The sequence below is a fragment of the Bos taurus genome, chromosome 5, assembly GCF_002263795.3.
Source record: "Bos taurus isolate L1 Dominette 01449 registration number 42190680 breed Hereford chromosome 5, ARS-UCD2.0, whole genome shotgun sequence".
In the NCBI taxonomy this organism is placed as follows: Eukaryota; Metazoa; Chordata; class Mammalia; order Artiodactyla; family Bovidae; genus Bos; species Bos taurus.
The window spans coordinates 11,023,754-11,046,497 of record NC_037332.1 but is presented as its reverse complement, the minus strand read 5'-3'; the positions used below and the strand labels follow the sequence as shown (position 1 = coordinate 11,046,497).

At 35.2% G+C, this 22,744-nt stretch overlaps 1 protein-coding gene across 14 annotated transcripts in view; it reads left to right on the top strand.

Annotated features, from left to right (window-relative positions):
• Positions 1-22,744, top strand: part of PPFIA2 (PTPRF interacting protein alpha 2) — a 502,235-nt gene that overhangs the window by 303,431 nt on the left and 176,060 nt on the right. For all 14 annotated transcript variants that reach the window (XR_009494446.1, XM_059886832.1, XM_059886831.1 and 11 more), the window contains 2 exons: positions 4,019-4,183; positions 8,745-8,819. Coding sequence is in view for 13 of the 14 variants with exons in the window: in XM_059886832.1 (XP_059742815.1) it covers positions 4,019-4,183; positions 8,745-8,819 (240 nt within the window). In the remaining variant the exon portion in view is untranslated. The remainder of the gene's footprint in view (positions 1-4,018; positions 4,184-8,744; positions 8,820-22,744) is intronic.

Here is a 22,744-nt window from a genome sequence, read left to right as displayed (position 1 = left end):
GAGATGCAGGAGACACAGTTTCAGTCCCTGAATCTGAAAGATGCCCTGGAGAAGGAAATGACAACCCACTCCGGTATTCATACCTAGGAAACCCCATGGATAGAGAAGCCTGGCAGGCTACAGCCCATGGGATTGTTAGGAGTTGGACACGACTGAGCGCACATGCAGTGACTGGTAAACAATTTATTTTTTTTAATCTGAAAAAGAAAAAAATATATAGTGTTACTCATTTTCCATGGTGAAAATACTCCCATTGTTGCTGATTTCAAACTACCAACATGTTGTCACCGAATGCAGAGTTGGGAAAAAATGCACAGTAGTGAACCATTATATAGTATTTCTATTATTCAAATAAATTAAAGTAAACAATGCCGTGGACATTGGTAATAGTAAAATATAGTAAGATAATTAGGAAGTGATATATTTTGAATGGTTACTATTTTTTAAAAATATTTAATTATTTGTTGTTGTTCAGGCTCTAAGTCATGCCTGATTCTTTACGACCCCATGAACTGCAGCACGCTAGGCCTTCCTGTCCTTCACTATCTTCTGGAGTTTGCTCAGACTCATGTCCATTGAGTCATAAGCTTACATAATTTAAGCTTTACCTAACTGTGTTTAACCACAAGCTCACAAGATTTCTGAAAATTATCCTTTACCATAAGATGGTATGGGCCAACTTTAGCCTATGGTCTTCAGGTGGTGACGCAAATATCTGGGGATTGAAAGGTCTACTTGTGAGATGACTTCTTTGCTCTTGTGTCTGGCACCTAGGCTGGAATGACTGAAAGACAGACAGGTTTAATTGGGACTTTACATGTAAGAACCTCCATATGAGCTCTATGGCACAGTGGTCTCAGAGTAGTGAGTTTTTATGCAGTGGCTCCAGGACCTAAGAGCAAGTGTTCCGGTGAGCTAGCTGGAAACCGCATTGCCTCTTAGGACCTAGACTCAAAAGTCACAAATTGTAACTTCACTGTACAACGCAGGTTGGTCAGAACAGTCAGAGGCCTCCACAGATTCAAGAGGAGGGAACATAGGCTTTGTTTTGCAAGGTAACTGCTCTAAGTAAAGTCATGCGTGGTCACCAAGACAAATGAGATGTAACTTATCAGTAAAGTGTGGCAGCTCATTGGAATTCGGGGGATAAGAGTATTTTCTAAATTTACTTTTTCTAATTCTTGGGGGTGCCTTTTATTTTCAAAGTAGTTCCAAGTTTTCCGAATAAGATATCTGGTAAGGCTCTGAATTCATCATACATTGTAATTCAGTGACCTCTCCTAGATCAGGCTCTTTCTCTTTTTTTCTGTTTTGTCTTGGGACCTCAATAAGAGGCTCTTCTGAGCAGCCGTAGCAGCTTCTGGGTTCTCTGAGCTTTGACCTAAATCTTAAAACCTTATGCTAGTCATTTTATTTCTTTTAACTCTTCAATGCAGTTCAAAGCAGCCAGCTCACCTCATTGTCCTTATATTCCTCCTGCCCTTCAAAATGGTCTATTGTCCCTATGACTCAGTCCATCAAAGCCTTACTTTCAGAGACACCTCATTTTAGAATAACTCAGGTGGTCATTTAACTATCCATGAATCATAGAAGATACTGTTCCTTCTTTTGATGTTAATTTAATTATTGATTTTTCAAATCTATCTGGGTCAGATATCCCAGATTCCCATTTGTCTGAGGAGTTCTTACTTATAGACATAGCTCTTACAAACTCCTGTTTTAATCAGGGTTCATTTATTCATTTAACAAAAATTTGTACACATCTATTATGTGCCAATCTTCTAGGCACTAAGAGATATGGCAATGGACAAAATAGGGAAAATATTAATAAATAAAAATACTTTCTTTCCTCATGGACCTTACATTGTTTTTTGAGAGACAGACTTAAACAAGGTGAATGTGTACAATAAATGGTGAATTAGATATAGACAAATGCTGAGAAGGGAAAACTAATATTAGATAAAGTTGGAGAAATAGGCAGAGCTCTATAACTTATGTGAAACAGCTTGGATTTAAGCAATGCACACATCTATAGATGTGTCTATAGAATCTACATAATTCAGGGGAGTAGAATACCATGATTATAATAAGAGGTTGGTAAATAAAAGCTCTTTGAAAATAATGATTATATCATCTTTATACTGAAGAACTTTAAATATTATTTTGATGCTTAAATATGATTCCTACTGACTGATCTATATACATTTAGTATCTCAGATATTTGTGTTTTTTTGTGTTAATAATAGGCAAAGTTTTCTGACCTACTGAACCATAATTAATGACAGTGAATACAGAAAAAATAACTTATTAAGAACTGAGAAACATGACACTAATATGTGACACTGAAATTAATAGTAGTTTTGTGGGAAAACTAAATTTCTCACTATAGTATGAGCTTTAGGAAAACTCTTGAAAGATAATAGTTTTTCTTTACATCTTTCCAACTCAGTATCTTATATCTGCCTTTTCCTATATTGTTTCAGTAATCCTGCTTGTTTTGCCTAGACACCATTTGTTAGCCTATGCTTTCACTAGCTTCTGAAAATCTTTTCTCCCTTACTAGTCATTTGTTGTTCAGTTCAGTTCAGTCGCTCAGTTGTGTCTGACTTTTAGTGACCCCATGGACTGCAGCACGCCAGGCCTCCCTCTCCATCACCAACCCCCGGAGTTTACTCAAAATCATGCCCATTGAGTCAGCGATGCCATTCAACCATCTCATCCTCTGTCGTCCCCTTCTCCTCCTGCCTTCAATCTTTCCCAGCATCAGGGTCTTTTCCAATGAGTCTGTTTTTCCCATCAGGTGGACAAAGTATTGGAGTTTCAGCTTCAGCATCAGTCCTTCCTATGAATATTCAGGACTGATTTCCTTTAGGATGGACTGGGTGGATCTCCTTACAGTTCAAGGGACTCTTGAGTCTTCTCCAACACCACAGTTCTTCACTAGCAAAATTTAATAACTGATAACAGCTTTTTCTTTTTTTCATATATCTTTACTTTTAGTTGCAGAACTGCGTTATAAAATAAAGGTGAAACTCCAATTCACAAAACATTTAAAAGCAAAATTTATTTGGGAAAAGTCAGAGCATAAAGTCTATGACAGAATGAAACATTGTTCACTGGACTTGCCCCTAAGCTCTGTCATGGCACCAAAGACTACTCTGGGTGAATGTACATTCCAGAGCAGACAGTTTAATAATTATGTCCTTAATCTCTTTCCCCAAAATGACTACTGCTGGTCTCAATTACTATATTCTTGTTGGCTGCATATATTTTTCTGTTATGTAATCCAAGAATTTAATTGTGAATAAAATCATTAGTGTTACCACATTAATTACTATAGCAACATGTGATTGTCATTATAATCAAGTTTAAAGCAACATGAAGTTTATGCTCATTTCCTTCAACTTAAAAAATTTAAATTATCAGATATAAGTGAAATTAATTTTGACTTTGAATTCTATTTTCTAATAAAGTCATCATTGTATAACATTTTTCAATAGTTATCCTATTTATTGGATCTTCCCCTGTGGCTGAGCTGGTAAAGAATCCACCTTCAAAGCAGGAGATCTGGGTTCAATCCCTAGGTGGGGAAGATCCCCTGGAGAAGGGAAAGGCTACCCATTCCAGTATTCTGGCCTGGAGAATTCCATGGACTGTATAGTCCGTGGGTTTGCAAAGAGTCGGACTCGACTAAGCAACTTTCATTTTCACATATGGTGTTTTCTAGTTCTCCTCAACTTAAACTGAAATTATTAAATCTTATAAAAGAATGTATATAATTCACATTATATTTTAAATTTAATAAATTGTTATGTGATAGAAATGCAATTTACTTCTAGTATATTTTTGAACCCTGGTTTATGAACTCAGGTTTGTGTTTCACTGATGCTACCTGTAGGATAATCTGATGTTATCATTAGATAATATATAAATCTTCAGTCTGCTAAAATAGAAGTCCTCTCTGTGCATTAGTGACCTGTATTCATAAGGCAATTACATTTTCTGTTAAACCCAATAGCTATTACTGGAGCATTTGGAGTGCCTTGTGTCACGACACGAGAGGTCACTGAGAATGACGGTGGTGAAGCGACAAGCCCAGTCACCCTCGGGAGTGTCCAGCGAAGTTGAGGTTCTCAAGGCGCTGAAATCTTTATTTGAGCACCACAAGGCCTTGGATGAAAAGGTATAGTACTGGGAAAGGATTATTACAGTTTGATATGTCAATTATAACTTCAATAAAGCTGAAATTAAAAATCAAACTACTGGAAAAAAGGTATAGTATTACCAAAAGATTTCAAGCTTAACTCTGCTTTTGTCATCATCGTCAAGCTCCTTGTCTTCATCCACGACTCAGTTGATTGCTGTAGTCAGGCAGTTCAGAGGAACATATTTGAGTTACAGGAAAAAATCACTCAAAAAATGCAACTGGACTATTTCATGTATATTATTAATATTCATAACCACATTCTTTTGTTTAATCCCACTGAATCTATGGCTTATTAAGGCTCCTATTATGGCACGCTGTAGTCCTAGTCTAGATGGCCATTTGAAATTTAATACTGTCATTTAGCCTTTCTTTCTTTCTCCCTTTCTCTCTTATTCTCTCCCTACCCCGCAGTCTCTCTCCTCCCTGCCTCTCTGAAGTGTGTCGCCATATAGAAGACTCCTAGCTGACAGTAAAACATCTTGAGATGTAAATTGGATGTACTTTACCTTTAGAGATTCATATTAGAAGTTTAGGGTTTTATTTGGGGAATTTCTAATAGCTTAGTACTGAACACACATTTTAAAGAGTCTCCACATGGGGCAGCATAAGGCATTAGTAGCAAAATCTGCTTTAGGTCTTTTTTAAGTAACTGTAAGTTCTCTTAACTGTTACTCAAATAAGTTCTATGGACATTAATAAGCCAATATGATGATAATATTCTTTGGAGATTAGTAAGGCTTATGACATGATTTCAATTTTGTTAAATTTCAAAGATTAAAATTTTAAAATTAATAAGGCTTTAGGATTTTCTACAGTGGGAATTGGGGCACTTCATTGTAAATTATCTGACAAGTTCTGAGCACTAAAAGCCAAACTAGGGATTATTACTCAGTTATATATAGATTTTGAGCATACAGATACTTTTGCTCTATTTAATATTTATATCCATACATATTTTTATCATCAGTCTTTCAGATGTTCTTAGAGCAGGGGATTTTGTGCATGTATAAGGATAACTACAATTCTGTCTTCAAGATTATTAATAAGGAACTGTATCTTATTTTTAATTTTAGTATAAGAGGCAATTAGTTTATAAATAATTTTGAATAAGACACAAATGGATATTATATAAAAATCCCTATCTATATAATATCAACTAATATAAAACAGTAATTTAATATCTTTAATGTTTACTTTCTTATTATATTTCTTTTCTTAGTATAAAACTGCATTAATAAGAATTAGCAAGACTGTACATTTATACAATAGCTATTATGTGTTAGACTCCTTGGCATATATTTGGCACACTTTCTTTACAAGTAAGGAGTTCATAGCGCTGGAGTTCCCATGTCAATAACAGGCTATGTGACGCAAAGATATACACAATGTGATATGGAGTCACAGGAAGAGTTGCAACTAATTGTGCTTGAAGAAGTAATAAGAACGTCAAGAATGTCTTCACAGAGGGGGTGACATTTGATCTGGGTATTAAAATGTGTAAGGGTTGTTAGGCAGAGAAGTAAAGATACTCTAAGCAGTATGCTCAATTTGTGAACTAACCAAGAGTGTTGAAAAGAGCATGGCCTATTCAGAGAAAATCTAGCAGTTTTGAGTAACTTGAGTGAGGGTCTAGAGAGTGAATAGTTTTGGCTGTTCCCCAGATGTCCCACATCACTTAAATGAGGGATGCTGTTATGAAAAAAAAATGAATAGAAGGCAATAAATAAAACAGCACTTCATACAAATATGAGTACATTTAAGAAGAAAATGGTTGTTGTACAACTTAGGATCTAAAAGTAATTTAGTACATATTAAAGTTCAGTGAGCTTAGCATAAGCTATTTCATACTGTGACCATAGGGACTGTAATAGGGTTTAGTAACTCACCAGAAGTACCCTGGATGTTGCTAAGTTGAGGGGCAGCTGAACTGATTGTCAACTAAGTAATAACAAATAGCCTAAAGGAAAAGTATTATGAGCTTGAACTTTGGAGTTAGACTGAATTAGACAAGTGTCTTAAGTTCTCTAATCTGTTTTCTCTTCTTTTGAATGAAGAGAACTCTACCCTACCCAGTAGAGTTGTCTGACATATAAAGCTCCTAGCCAGTACTTAGTAAATGAGAAATGCTCAGTAAATGTTAATGAATGTTATTGTTAATGATAAATTTCAGCACTTGACAAAAATTACAAACTACGTAAAGATATTAGTATCACTGTTGATTCACATGCTTATTTAAATTAGCATTTCATTTAATTATTGAGGGGTTGACGTGTGCCTAAGCATCTTCATAAACAATTTTCCTAACTAAGAATAGCTAACAGCTTCTTGTGGTGATCAGGAGAGGTGAGGAGAGACCCATATAAACAAGTACTTACAATATTCTATTTTAAGTGCTTTGGTTATTAACATAAAACATATATGAAAGATCAGAAGAAGATGTAATGAAAAACTTTGCCACAGAAGGTTTAGAACACAAGAAGAGCTAAATAAAATACAAAGACTGAGCATAGCTCTGGACAATTGCAATGACTGGCAGTCTTCATTATTAATGTCCTCATTTATATTTCACTGAGCTGTAGGGTAGAATACACACCAATTTGCTAAGACCAGCAGTGATTTTGACATAGTTCTCCAATATGTGTACCAATTTTGTGGGCTAGAGGAAATGAAAAATGTATGTCTTTTAAACATAGTACTCTAACCTCTTTATTTCAGTCTAAATGTGATCTGATTAGTGTTGCATATGTTGAGATTAATTTACATTTTGACTATTTCATATTGCTCTTCTCATCAACCCAAGATTCTTAGATTTTTATCAGAATATCCAATATTTTATATCTAGTATTTTAGGAAATGGTGCATAAAACTTTACAATCATCTCTGTTAAATATCAAGAACTTCTACTGAGGTTTCTGTTGATATCTGCATTCAGTGTATCAGCAGTCCTCCTCATTTTCATGCCTATGGAATATTTGTTTTGTTTGCATCTTTCCAAGCACTCATAGAAAAAAGTATTTCCCAAGTCAAATCATCAAAGATTTCCTTCTAAGTCACTCTTGTTCAGTTATTAATCAACATAAGTTTCATGCATTTTTATGAACAGTTGGATATTTGTCTAACAGCATTGGTACCTGGCAGCCAATCTGGCATACTTAAACATCATGAAGGATCTTGTGTAATTACATTTGATATCAAATATCCATTTATGCATGTATTATTAATTTTCAGATTTTAAACATAATGAAATATAATGAAAATATCAATGAAATTAATATTAAAATTCCACTCAGGCATTAATTCTTTCTTATTTAACATGTATTTCAAGAGTTAAGTACACCCAGTCACCTGAATAATTTCAGTTTCATTATGCTGTATTAAAATAATTGAGATTTTTTAAAATCAATTAGAGTCTAGATTCATAAGATATCACTTGTTTTTTTTATGTCTGCTAACTAGAAAATGTACTTCAATTTTAAAATTATTATGTACATAGGTTTCTAGATATTCTGTGTATTTAACTTATATCCCTAGTTAAATCTTACTTTAAAAAAGAAAAAGAATTAATTAAACTATACCATTAATAAATTAATAAAATTGAATTTTATTATGTAATTTATTTATATAATTACATATTAAAATGCTTACTGTTATATTCCCATGGAAAATCAATGTTAATCATAAATAATCTAAAACTCACCATGAATTCTATTTTAAATTAAATCTATAAATTTTGTTGATGTTTTTAAGGAAAATTAAACTGCTGTAGTCATTTATTTTAGTTTAGCCAAACTTCTTTCTCAGCTTTTCTACTTTTGATGCATTTAATATGAAGCATATCTGTAAATCTGAACATAAGATAACTAAAACAATTTTAGAAGTTCTAAGAAAACAAAGATCAAAGAAACTTTTCTCTGAGTTTCATTTGTATATGAAACATTTGGAAATCATTACTTTCAAACTGAATGTGCATTCTTTGGTTCTGTAAAATATAATGGTTTAACCTTTGGTATCTGAAAAGTAGTTAGGAATTCCAGAGTAATTACATACTTTCCAATCCCTCAATTACGATGTAGACCTCTAACTAATACAAAATTAATTTTGTGAGCAATGGGCAACAATTTTCAGGTTCTAAGAATCCTTTGCTTTTAGACAAATTATTTTGTACTAAACATCAAAGGAAAAAACTTATTTTTTAAAGCAGTAAAAGTTTTTTGCCTTTATCTTATGCTTAATCAGTGACTGTTTTTCAGATGAATTCATAATAAACTTTTGAACTTTGCCTCCACTTTGTATCAGAATTCAGTACAAGAGGAGTTGATCTTAACTGAAACACTAGAAGGACTTGCTTGCAAGAAAAATCCCTTGTTACAGTCATATTGTAAAGTGACAACATAGTCATAGTATTCCTGAGCACTTAGGGATATAAATAGTTTAATAGTTTGCCAAATGTGACTGTCTCTGGTAATATTAATGGATTCAGCACAGTTCAATATGTATGGGATGTACATTACTGCACATATTTTGGTTTTTCTTCTAGGTAAGGGAGCGACTGAGGGTTTCTTTAGAAAGAGTCTCTGCACTGGAAGAAGAACTAGCTGCTGCTAATCAGGAGGTAACATACCAAACTTTCTCCTCTTTCGAGGTGCAATATCGATAACATTATATCCCTTGTGTTTCACGTCACATTTATTAAAACTGTCACAAAAAATAAATTACATTCTGTTTATGCCACTGAACAAGGCCTGTTCAAACTAGCTGCCAGAATTATGTTTTCTGATTTCTGGTGATTCAGATCTGTCACTAAGAGAGGAAAGGAAAATTATCAAGAGCTAGTGATATGAGAGCTACTGAGATGGGGATTTAGAAAGACTGCAGTCAGAACGCCAGTCCTTTTAAGAAGTAAAACACAGCTCCAAAACTGGAACACATGTCAAATATCTGTTAAATTAGGAAATTGTTTCAAATGAAGCATCGTGCCCATGTTTAGTGGCATCATTGAATCCACTCTTTTGCTCTCATTCATGACGTTAAGAAAGTATTTTATAATCATAATCATCCATGAGATTTACAGAGTTGTTTTTCCTTTAGAATATTTTATTTCCTTGTTTGTCTACCAGTGAACTTGGGTCATTGGATAAGATATAGATGAGGGATAGATAGATGGATCTCAAATTAAATGTATTCAGGCCACTAAAATAGCCCCATCTCGCTCTGTCTCTCTCCTTTTCTCTGATAATTATTTACAAGGCTACCTTTTTTCAGAAGTCTGTTCCAGGAATGTAAATACAGGTATTATTATTACTAAACAATTTAGCAAAATCTTCGTACTTTTAAATACTTAAGCAAGTGGGAGATCAGTGTCCCTAATTATAGGTTTGCCAAGAGATTCTTAACAAAATAATACATTTACACTTCACATACAAACAAGTATATATTTACAACCATGCTAAAATTCTTGTCTGGTACGAACTCCCTTGTTTTTTTAAAATTAGCTAGGCTAATGAAATAAGCTTCTATAGGCTTTTGTTTGTTCTAGGTTTAACAATTTAAACTTCAGAAATAATGCATTTCCCATTCTCACAGATGATTTTAGAGTTAGCACCCTTTAACACTTTTCTTTATGTAATCTATTCTTCGGAGACTTCATCCATATCTCCTTCATCCAAGACTTCAACCATGACTCCTGTGAAAAAGAAACCAAATCTGTAACTCAGCATTCATGCTCTTTTCTGAGCTCCACTAAAGGTTTTAAAAATTGGTTTGGAATCTTCAAGGGCTCTGCTAATGTTTGTATAGATTGTTCTCTGCCACAGGTGTCCAGCAAGCATGAATCAAGGATTAAACCATTTTAGGATTTAATAATGAAGACATGCACTAAAGGGACTGTAAACATTTATAGGCACCCATTGTTCTAGTTAACAAAAAGTTACCATGTGTGCTGACGGGCCTCCCTAGGTTCCCTCGTGCCCCTTAGATTCTCTGTGGCATGTTAATGAAGTGAAATAAGCAGTCTTATTAAAAAGAATATGAGATAACTGTATGTTCTGTTCTGAAAGCTCCAAAGCATTCTACTATGGAAAAAGGAAGAAGTTGTACAGAGTGCTCCCAATTTTGCACAACTACAAATAATAGTAATGCAATTTTTAAAAATTAATTAAGAAAATAATGTATTACTATAGGACTAGAAAAAAAACTAGCCAAATTGTTACCATTAGTTGTCTTTGGTGTTTGCAAACATGTACTATATATTTCTATAGTTTTTGATTTTTTAACTAACTTTTCATTATACTTATAAATAAATGAAATAATAAACATTTTAGAGTCAGATGCCATTTTCCATATTAGATTATTCTATTGGTATGTTAATAATAGCAATAGCTAATATTATTGAGTGCTTTAAATCTCTAGGCTTTACGCTAGGTACACATATATCAGCAGAATAATACTGGAAGTTCAGTTCAGTTCAGTCACTTAGTCGTGTCTGACTCTTTGCAACTCCATAGACTGCAGCATGCCAGGCTTACTAGTATTATTTTACAAGTGAACCCAGAGAGATTATTTCTCCTAATGTACCACTATTCTCTCTTGAAAGTGTGATTGTCTTTGAATTTATCTTAGCTCTATGCATTCACGGGGTTTCGATGCATACATTTAACCTTATCCACACTCTATCCTGCACTAATTTGTTCTCATTTTTCCATATACATCAAAACTACCATAGTTCAGATCTTCCTTATTCTCAACTGGGATATTACAGTAGGGTTTCTGCTGTATAATTCTTCAAGGTTAAATACACTAAGCAAAGCTCCATTCATACTGATTATTATCATATTTTCTGATATATAATGTAATCTATGCCATATTAATATGTTACTAACATAATGATATAATTTACATATTCAGTTCAGTTCAGTTGCTAAGTTGTGTCCGACTCTTTGTGACCCCATGGACTGCAGGACGCCAGGCCTCCCTGTCCATCACCAACTCCTGGAGTTTACTCAAACTCAAGTCCATTGAGTCAGTGATGCCAACCAACCATCTCATCCTCTGTCGTCCCCTTCTCCTCCCGCCCTCAATCTTTCCCAGCATCAGGGTCTCTTCAAATGAGTCAGTTCTTCACATCAGGTGGCCAAAGTATTGGAGTTTCACCTTCAATATCAGTCCTTCCAATGAATATTCAGGACTGATTTCCTTTAGGATGGACCAGTTGGATCTCCTTGCAGTCCAAGGGACTCTCAAGAGTCTTCTTCAACACCACAGTTCAAAAGCGTCAATTCTTCGGCACTCAGCTTTCTTTATAGTCCAACTCTCACATCCATACATGACTACTAGAAAAACCATAGCTTTTACTGGATGGACCTTTGTTGGCAAAGTAATGTCTCTGCTTTTTAATATACTGTCTAGGTTGGTCATAACTTTCCTTCCAAGGAGTAAGTGTCTTTTAGTTTCATGGCTGCAATCACCATCTGCAGTGATTTTGGAGCCCCCAAAAATAAAGTCTGACACTGTTTCCACTGTTTCCCCATCTATTTCCCATGACGTGATGGGACCAGATGCCATGATCTTAGTTTTCTGAATGTGGAGCTTTAAGCCAACTTTTTTACTCTTCTCTTTCACTTTTATCAAGAGGCTCTTTAGTTTTTCTTCACTTTCTGCCATAAGGGTGGTGTCATTTGCATATCTGAGGTTATTGATATTTCTCCCAGCAATCTTGATTCCAGCTTGTGCTTCTTCCAGCCCAGCGTTTCTCATGAAGTACTCTGCATATAAATTAAAAAAGCAGGGTAACAATATACAGCCTTGATGTACTCCTTTCCCTATTTGGAACCAGTCTGTTGTTCCATGTCCAGTTCTAACTGTTACTTCCTGACGTGCATACAGATTTCTTAAGAGGCAGGTCAGGTGGTCTGGTATTACCATCTCTTTCAGAATTTTCCAGAGTTTGTGGTGATCCACACAGTCAAAGGCTTTGGCAAAGTCAATAATGCAGAAATAGATGTTTTTTCTGGATCTCTCTTGCTTTTCCAAAAATTTACATATTTATGAATGTTAATAACATAATGATCTCTACTACTAGGGCTAATAACTCTTATTAGCCCACTTTTCTGAGTCATTCTAACATCTTGTTAAATTATAGTATTCATTGTTTTTGAAAGCAGCCAGCATTTTTCCTGACTCTAAATCTTACTTACGTTAATGTCTCTCTTGGAATGTGTCCACAACCCCTATTCACCCATTGAAATCGTACTTCCCCATTTAAACTCAAGTTCAGACATCACCTTTCTAATGAAATCTTTTATGATTTCTATCCGATAATCATTGCTTCTTTGTTTAAATTGCTTACTCTCATTGCTTCAGCATTTGTTTTGACTGTTAAACAAGTATTAGAGTTTATTATATACCTAAGTCTAGGTTGTTAGTTCCCTGAGAAAGTGAGCTATGTCTTGCTTATTTGTGCTTACTTCACTCAGTACAGTGATATCAACTTTGTGACCAATATATATTTGTCAGCTTGCATTGTATAGAGTTCCTTCTATTTGGTGTTTTCACATTGTTCCTTGGGTATTTCCTTAATTAAGTAGTTGGAACAACCTTCATCATGCTCAATAAACAGCACTACATTGATCATGTCTATAAAATAAGGGTATTTGTCTTTTCAAAATATAATTATTGAGTAACTACTATGTACAGAAAATTCTGTGAGTCTCTGATGGTAGAAATAGAAAAAAAAAATGAAAGGATAAATAAGCATTATGCAGATGTTTATATGGACTTCCCTGGTGGCTCAGAGGTAAAGAATCAGCCTGCCAGTGCAGGAGACTCAGGTTTAATCTCTGGATTGGAAAGATCTCCTGGAGAAGGAAATGGCAACCCACTCCAGGATTGTTGCCTGGGAAATTCCATGGACAGAGGAGCCTGGCAGGCTACAGTCCATGGGGTCTCAAAGAGTTGGACATGACTCAGTGACTAAGCAACAACAAAATGTTTATATAATTTGTCCTCCAGTGATGAAGACAAACATATAAACATAAGTAAAATGTAATTTAGTACAAAACTAAATAAAAATAAAACAGAGACTCAAATAAAGTACAAAAGAGCAGAGAGATGAAGAGTAGAAGGAAAATTATGATTTGGATTCAAAACTGTAGGGAAACATTTTAAGGTGAGCAAACAGTATGATTAAGGAAACCTGAATTTGCCTATTTCAGAAATAATGGATGATATTGTATTGGTAAGAATCTAAGTATGAAAAAGTGTGGAAGAGGAGGGAAGAGAGGATAATAGGACTCAGATTCTAGAAAACCCTGAAGTCATGCTCAGAATGTGGCATTTACTCTTTATGAAATTAAAAAGCACTGAGGTGTAGTTTTGTATTTGTTTTGTAGTGTTTTATTTTTGGTTTTTGTTTTTGTGTTGGTAAAGTGAAATCCACTGAAAATGTGTCCTCTTTTTCTCTTTTATAAACTGTGGGGTTAGGGTGCAGTAGAGCTGGAAAGTTGACAATCTGATATGGCTAGCTGACATAATAAACTGTGATTTTGAGCATGATACATCAATTCAACGGACATTTATTGAGCATTTTCTGTTTACCAGCCATTATATTAAGTACTGGGTATAAATATATTGATAAACTCAGATATTAATAAAGCAACAGTTTTTTTTTCAAATCTGTTAGGGAAAATAGACACAGTAAAAAGTAACTATAATGAGGAGTTACTATTTAAGGGTCCAGAATCTCAGTTTGGGAAGATAAGAAAATTTTTGAAGTTGAATGGTGTTGATGGTTATATAACAATGTAAATCTATGTATTGCCACTTAGCTGTACACCTAAAATGTTTTAAATGGCAGATTCTATATACTATTTACCACAATAAAAAGTAATTATAATGCAATAATACTAAAGTGAAAATGAAACCACAAGCTTTAGTAGTAATTAATTGTATGGACATGAATGAGGAAAAGCAGATGGTATTACAAAAAACTTCCTAGAGATATCCTGCCATTTACAACAACATGGATAATGATGAACTTTGAGGGCATTATGCTAAGTGAAATAAGTTAGACAAAGAAAGACAAATACTATGTGATCTCATATACAGATTCTAAAAATGTCAAACACACAGAAAGACTAGATTGGTGTTGCTAAAGGCTAGAGTTTGGGTAAAAAGGGGAGATGTTTGTCAAAGAATATAAACTTTCTCTTATACAATGATTAAGATTAGGAGATCTGATATACAGAATGGTGACTATAGTTCACAACACTTATCAGTTCAGTTCAGTCACTCAGTCCTGTCCAAATCTTTATGTAGTATACCTGAAATTTAATAAGAGCAGGTCATAAATGTTCTCAACACACACACACACACACACACACACACACACGTGAAGTATTAGATATGTTAGTTAGGGCTTCCCTGATAGCTTAGTTGATAAAGAATCTGCCTGCAATGCAGGAGACCCTGGTTCAATTCCTGGATCCAGAAGATCCACAGGAGAAGGGATAGGCTACCCACTCCAGTATTCTTGGAATTCCCTTGTGGCTCAGCTGGTAAAGAATCTGCCTGCAATGTGGGAGACCTGATTTCAGTCCCTGGTTTGGGAAGATCTCCTGAAGAGGGGAAGGGCTACCCACTCCAGTTAGTTAACCTTATTGTGGTAATCTTTCATAATATATACATATATCAAATATTCACATTGTATACCTTAAACTTATAAATGTTTTTCATCAGTTATATATCCATAAAGCTGGAAAAAAAATTTAAATATTCCTAGGGAAAAATATTTACCTAGAATTTTGAGGGTGACTACAAAGAGCTTGTCAGATGAAGCTGGAGGAAGAAAAGAGAAGCAGGCAGTATTACAGATGGGGATGAGGCTGCAGAGAAAGGCAAATCTGAGTCTGGGATGCCTAGAGCCTGGCTTCATCCTGTAGACAATGGTGAATCAGCAACAAGCTTTTTTAAAGGGAAGAAATATAATCAGATTTTTAATGTTGCAGACTAGCGTACAAGAGTTACAACTAAAAAAATATATGTCTGAGTCAATATTCTATGTTTATAGTTCAGATAAAAATCACTACTGCTTCTTGAAAGAAAGAGGACTCCTGATGCAAAATACAGAAGTTAAACAGAGAACTTGAACAATCTGGCATTTCTTAAGTTCTTTTACTAATGGAAAATACTAATAAATGAAAGAATCAAAACAACATTGTAAATAAATACATATACATAATGAAAATTTGTTGTTATTTTATGCCTCTTTGAATAGCCCCACAAGGGCAGACTGTATTGTTAACATTGAATACATCTTCCAGGCCATTGTCCTAAAAAAGTGAGTCCAGATTCTTTAGACAGAGAAAATGCAATCAAGTCTTTATTTCTTGAAGAGTACTTTTGTTATTGCTTAAAACTGGAAAACTACAAAAAAAAAAAAAAAAAGTACAATAAAGGGAAGTACAGAGGAATAAATAGATTACATTCTAACAATGTGTTCTCTTTTAGCAGAAGCCCATATGCTTTTTTAATTATTTAATTAAGCCAGACAAAATGGATTATTCAGAAGCTACAGTAAAAGTTCAATTGACAGACTAATTTCACTGAGTCCACAGCTGTACTTATTTTAAAAGCTTTTCTATGTGATTGTATTATATCTAAAATGAACTGGCACATTTAGTTGCAGACTGTATTTTTATGTTGCTTTATTCTATGTTTTCATTTTATTCCAGCCACTGAATCTTTCAACTTTCAATAAGAATTATCTTAAGGAAATTAGCATTTCATGTTACTTCATCTACAACCAGCCTTATTCCTAAAGTCTTATTTCCTAAGGAAAAATTAAATAACTTTATGGGCAAACCAGGTATCACTCACATTCAGAATACTGGATCAAGATCATGAGAGGGGCTAGAGACAACAAATTCACATTTGAGGAGTTTATGGAACCTTGGAATATGGCCATTGTTTTAAGTACATTGCACTTTTAATCATCACTACAGTCTTTTGAGTTAAGAACCAGTACTGTATTGAATCCATGGATGTGGAAAAGGTAAATAGGTACAGGCAAAGGTGAAACCTACACCAAAAAGTAGTCAAGAGTCCTCGAAGCAAAAAAAAAAAAAAAATGATAGAAAGAGGGAGAGAGAGACAAGAGTTTTAAATGGAGATTGGATGTGTCAGCAGCATCAAATGTTTCATAGAAAACTGTGAGATCATGTCTAATATGAGGTTATTCGATTTGCAATTAGAAAGTCTCTGAAAATGTTTGCAAAGACATTATAGTAAACTATAATGGAAGGAAACTATAATGGCACTATAATGGAATAGCTGTGATGAAAAGAATTTGAGTAAATTAGAAGTCTAAAAATGGGAGACAGTGAGGAATACTCATCTGAGAAGTTTGGCAATGGAGAGAGGAGGGTGAAAGCTAAATAAGTAGGCAGTATTCAGGGACAGCCAGTTGAAGATGCTTACAGCCACTACAAAAAAGGAGAAAGAAGGGGTTATTGATGGACAACAGGGAAGAGGATAAGAGTGATTTGGAGATCAATGGAAAGTAGTAGCACTCCTACCTTTGAGAATTGTGGGAAGGAAAATGGAATGTGTAGTAGAGACGTGAATGAAGATTTTGATCTGGAGAGGAAAGAAGACATAGGAATTTTATCAGAGGGTCATCCCAAGGAAGTGGATTATCTGCTAAGGGAGGTGGAAACAGAGTTACTTTTGTGAGTTCAAAAAGCTTGAGAATACCATAATGTAGAATATGGCAAAGAGTCAATTAAGACTAAGCAAGAACAATTTGGGGTGGTGTGGTAGACTCAGAGGAAGCTCTCATTAAGTTACCCTGGCAAATTAAATAAAGCCAGTTTCCACAGCACTTCGGAGAAGGCAATGGCAAGCCACTCCAGTACTCTTGCCTAGAAAATCTCATGAACTGAGGAGCTTGGTAGGCTGCAGCCCATGGGGTCACTACTCGTCGGGCACGACTGATCAACTTCACTTTCACTTTTCACTTTCACGCATTGGAGAAGGAAATGGCAACCCACTCCAGTGTTCTTGCCTGGAGAATCCCAGGGAGGGCGGAGCCTGGTGGGCTGCCGTCTATGGGGTCACACAGAGTTGGACACGACTGAAGCAACTTAGCAGCAGCAGCAGCAGCCACAGCACTTATGAACTGAAACAACATAGATTCGTCATGGTATTTCCTTATCTAAATCTATGAAGTTCTGTTCTGTTATTCATCATAATTTGAAAGAATGAGATACAAATATGAAACTAAAGTTGTCTCAGGTGACTTTGCTTCAGAGGTAAAATGTTGCCCTAAAACTTGATAGAAGTAAAATTCAGGAAGCTTCTGAAATTCATGAGCAACTCAATATTTAAATAATTAGAAAGAAATGTGTTAAAGATAAACCAGAAGAACCAGGAGGAAAGTGGAAAAGTGGTTGAGCAGTGCTTATTAGAAAAATTTGCCTTGGGGGAGCTGATAGCAATACTTATAGAAATTTGTAGGATCACTTATTTGCAGAATTAATGAAATGACCAAGTAATTTTTCTCTTTAAATTAAACCTGCCATTTCTATTAGTGGAAAACTCCAGATATAGAAAAGGACACCACTGAAAAAGTTCTTGAGTTAAATTATTTCATAATCCTAAAATTGGTAATTATTTATGTTGATAGGCCTTTTGCCAATTACTCATTTTTGGGGTTCATTTCATTCTATCTCCTTCCCAGTTCTATGAGATAAAAGCAGATTTAATATTTTATGTCTCTCACTGCCTTTATTAAAATGATTAATCTTAAAACAGCTTGCTGATTTCCTACATGTTTATGTACACAACATATCCTAATTCAACTGGTTGGTTTATTTTCATCATTAGTAAATGAAACTTTTCATTATCAGTAAGTTCCTTGATCAACTTGAATTCTCATTCCAACAGAAAGTCTAATGTAAGTTTCATGTCTTATTAGCATTTGAGTCATCATGACTCAATTTTATTAGCATTTGAGTCATCATGGCTCAGTTTTTTTTTTTTCTAGATGTTTATTTGGATTTTATTTTTTTATTTATTTTTAATTGAAGGATAATTGCATTACAGTATTGTGTTTGTCTACCATCAACATGAATCAGCCCTCCCACTTGAACCCTCCTCCCACCTCCCTCCCCATCCCACCCCTCTAGGTTGTTAGGAGCCCTGGTTTGAGTTCCCCGAGTCATACAGCAGATTCCCATTGGCTGTCTATTTTACATATGCTAATGTATGTTTCCGTGTTACTCTCTCCATACATCCCACCCTCTCCTTGCCCACCCCCCGCCAGCCGTGTCCATAAGTCTATTCTCCATGCCTGTGTCTCCATTGCTTCTCTGCAAATAGGTTCATCAGCAAAACTTTTTAAATGACAACAGTGTTTGCATAAGATAATGCCATCCTTGCAGCTGCAAACTTAGATCCCTTGAAGGTAATGAAAAATCCTCTGACATGGTCTTTTTAGATTGCGTGCAAACTGTTATGAGTTTCCACAAAGCCACTTACTGGGAACCTACTCTTCCTGTTGGAGTTGTATCATTTGGAGTTAGAAAATTGTGTAATTGTTAATTGATTTTATTTAATGGTAGTGTTTAATCATCGTGAAGGATGTCCTTTTTTGCTTGATATTGATCAACTCAAAGTTTCAGCATTGTCACAACTATAGTTGTTCACAAAGGCTTACAATTCCCTATGACACCTCTAGATGTTCCTTTGTGATGGTACTCCACTATGAACATAAGTATAGAGACTGTAAATTACCCAAATTATTATCATCAATAGAAAATGTCTTCTTTGTTGCTGATCATTGTATTGTTCCAGTACAAAGAATATTTCCCAAATAGAAAGGAATCAAGACATCTTACAACAATGTATGTTAAATCTCAGCAGTGAAAAGAGAGCTAAAGAAACTGCTATTTGCTACTTCCATTATTTTTACTATTTTCAAGACCGGGGTGAAGCAATTGTTTAAAATATAGTTTAAAATTTTCTCCTGTTATTTATGAGACGTTTGAAGTCTGTCTTCAAGTCTTTTAAAAGTCTCTGTTTTGGTTAGAATCTTGTCTTTGATGAAAGTATAAAGTTTGTTTTTCTTGTGATAGCAGACTTGGTTGTTTTATATTTGCATATGGAGATCATGAATTATTTTTTTCTATTAGCAAAATCATGCTTGATATTAGTATTAATACTTTGGTCATAACATCATAATTGATGGATATTACTTTTTTTTTTCCCTTCAGTTCACCTTGGTTGACTTTTTTTTTAATTTTATTTTATTTTTAAACTTTACATAATTGTATTAGTTTTGCCAAATATCAAAATGAATCCGCCACAGGTATACATGTGTTCCCCATCCTGAACCCTCCTCCCTCCTCCCTCCCTTTACCCATGTGTTTATTAGCATATTATTTTTAACTCTAAAACTAAAAAGTTGAGCAAGATTACGTATCCTTTTTAAGTGTAGTACTGAATTTAGTAAGAGACAAGGTACAAAGTAAAAATTAAAAAAGTATGTTAAATTCAAGTCAAAAGATTTCAGTTTCAGTTGACTCCTGTATCTATCACTTATTGATTCTATAACCCATGGTAATTTATTTAACCTCTGCACCTCAGCTTTTTCATCTGTGAAATAGAATATTAATAAATTTTGGAAAATAAATAAATAAATTTTGGGCTAGCCTATCTTTCAAGGGAGTCATGATTTTAGATAAAATAGTATACAAGGAAACACTTTGTAAACTTGAAGTACTTAAGTTGTATTACTTTTATTAGGTTTAAAAAGTGAATATCAGCTAATTAGTTAAATAGATGAAAATTCTCTTCTGTTGACAGTGCAAACTTGATGATATAATAGCAGTGCTTTATTTAAACTCAGAAAAAAATCCCCTTTTATTAAAGAAACAACATATTCATTCATAGGATGATTCTGTAGCACTACACAAATGTTATATATGACTTTTCAATTCACTCATTTATACAGTTTGTAAAAATAATAGCACCTGCAAATCTGAGGGAGATTATTGTGTGCCTGGCATTATGCTAGGCACTGTTCCTACCCCCCATTAGACACGCACACATACAGATATATTTTTCAGTTAATCATTATAACCTATGAGAAAGTGTAGTTATTACTTGTGTTTTGAAACTGAAACTTCAAGGCAATAAGTGAATTGTTTAGCATGTTTTCACTACTCAGCAGGGATCCAAAGCCAGGATGTCAGAAGACTGGCCTTTCTCTTAATAACAAAATTTCTTTAAATATGGAAACTGTTTCTAAATCAACAGTTTACTTATTAGTAGTTATTTAAATTCATCATGACATCTTTATATTTGTTGTGTTTCTATGGATTACTTCAAGGATCGTGACTTCATTATATTGACAGAAAGATGCAATAGGCATTAATTAATGACATGCATTAAATCAGTTGGGCTTTCCTGGGTGGCGCAGTGGTAAAGAATCTGCCTGCCAATGCAGGAGATGCAAGAGATGCGGGTTTGATCAATGGGTCCAGAAGATTGCCAGAACTAGGAATTGGCAACCCATTCCAGTATTCTTGCCTGGAAAATACCAAGCACAGAGGAGCTCAGAGGACTGTAGTCCATGGGATCACAAAGAGTCAGACACAGTGTTTAATGTTCAGCAACTGAACACACATACACAAACAAATCAATTAGTTAAATTAACGTGCATTTGAACTGCCTTATATTGTGTTGAAATTAAACATTTCACTGTATAGAAAAAAGCACATTAAAACATCTAGATGCTTTTGTAATTATTTGGATAAATTTAATTACTAGATTTTGGACCTTGCATCTAAATATTTTCCCTTGGTGTAAACTACAGTATAACTCTGCCTGGAATCCTGAAGGAAACAGCATGAGAGCATCATGGTTGTTTTCAGTCACTCAGTTGTGTCTGATTCTTTGTGACCCCTTGGACTGCAGCTGTCTAGGTGAACTCTGGGAGTTGGTGATGGACAGGGAGGCCTGACGTGCTGTGCTTCATGGGGTTGCAAAGAGTCAGACGTGACTGAGCGACTGAACTGAGCTGAACTGGACTGAAGCATGCCAGGCTTCCCTGTCCTTGACCATTTCCCAGCGCTTGCTCAAACTCCATTGAGTCAGTGATGCCATCCAACCTCTCATCCTCTGTCTTTCCCTTCTTCTCCTGCCTTCAATCTTTCCCAGCATCAGGGTCTTTTTCCAGTAAGTTGGCTCTTCATATCAGGTGGCCAAAGTATTGGAGCTTCATCCTTAGCCTCAGTCCCTCCAATGAATATTCAGGACTGATATCCTTCAGGATGGATTGGTTTGATCTCCTTGCAGTCCAAGGGACTCTCAAGAGTCTTCCCCAACACCACAGTCCAAAACCATCAATTCTTCAGCACTCAGCCTTCTTTCTGGTCCATCTCTTACATCCATACATGACTACTGGAAAAACCATGTCTTCGACTAGATGGACTTTTGTTGCCAAAGTAGTGTCTCTGCTTTTTACTGCGCTGTCTGGGTTGGTCATAGCTTTTTTTCCAAGGAGCAAGTGTCTTCTAATTTCATGGCTGCAGTCAGCATTGGCAGTGATTTTGGAGCCCAAGAAAATAAAGTGTCATTGTTTCCATTCTTTCCCCATCTATTTGCCATGAACTGATGTGACCAGATGCCATGATCTTCATTTTTTGAATGTTGAGTTTTAAGCCAGGTTTTTCACTTTCCTTTTTCACCTTCATCTAGAGGCTTCTTTATTCCTCTTCGCTTTCTGCCATAATGGTGGTGTTTTCTGCATATCTGAGGTTATTGTTACTTCTCCCAGCAATCTTGACTCCAGCTTGTGCTTCATCCAGCCCAGCATTTCGTACGATGATTGTGCATATAAGTTAAATAAATTGACAATATGCACCTTGACGTACTCATTTCCCAGTTTGGAACCAGTCCATTGTTCCATGTCAGTTCTAACTGTTGCTTCTTGATTTCTCAGGAGGCGGGTGAGGTGGTCTGGTATTCCATCTCTTTTTTTTTTTTTTTTTTTAGTTTTCTGAATGTTGAGTTTTTTTTTTTTTTTTTAACTTTACATAATTGTATTAGTTTTGCCAAATATCAAAATGAATCCGCCACAGGTATACATGTGTTCCCCATCCTGAACCCTCCTCCCTCCTCCCTCCCCATACCATCCCTCTGGATCATCCCAGTGCACTAGCCCCAAGCATCCAGTATCGTGCATCGAACCTGGACTGGCAACTCGTTTCTTACATGATATTTTACATGTTTCAATGTCATTCTCCCAAATCTTCCCACCCTCTCCCTCTCCCACGGAGTCCTTAAGACTGTTCTGTACATCAGTGTCTCTTTTGCTGTCTCGTACACAGGGTTATTGTTACTATCTTTCTAAATTCCATATATATGCGTTAGTATACTGTATTTATGTTTTTCCTTCTGGCTTACTTCACTCTGTATAATAGGCTCCAGTTCCATCCACCTCATTAGAACTGATTCAAATGTATTCTTTTTAATGGCTGA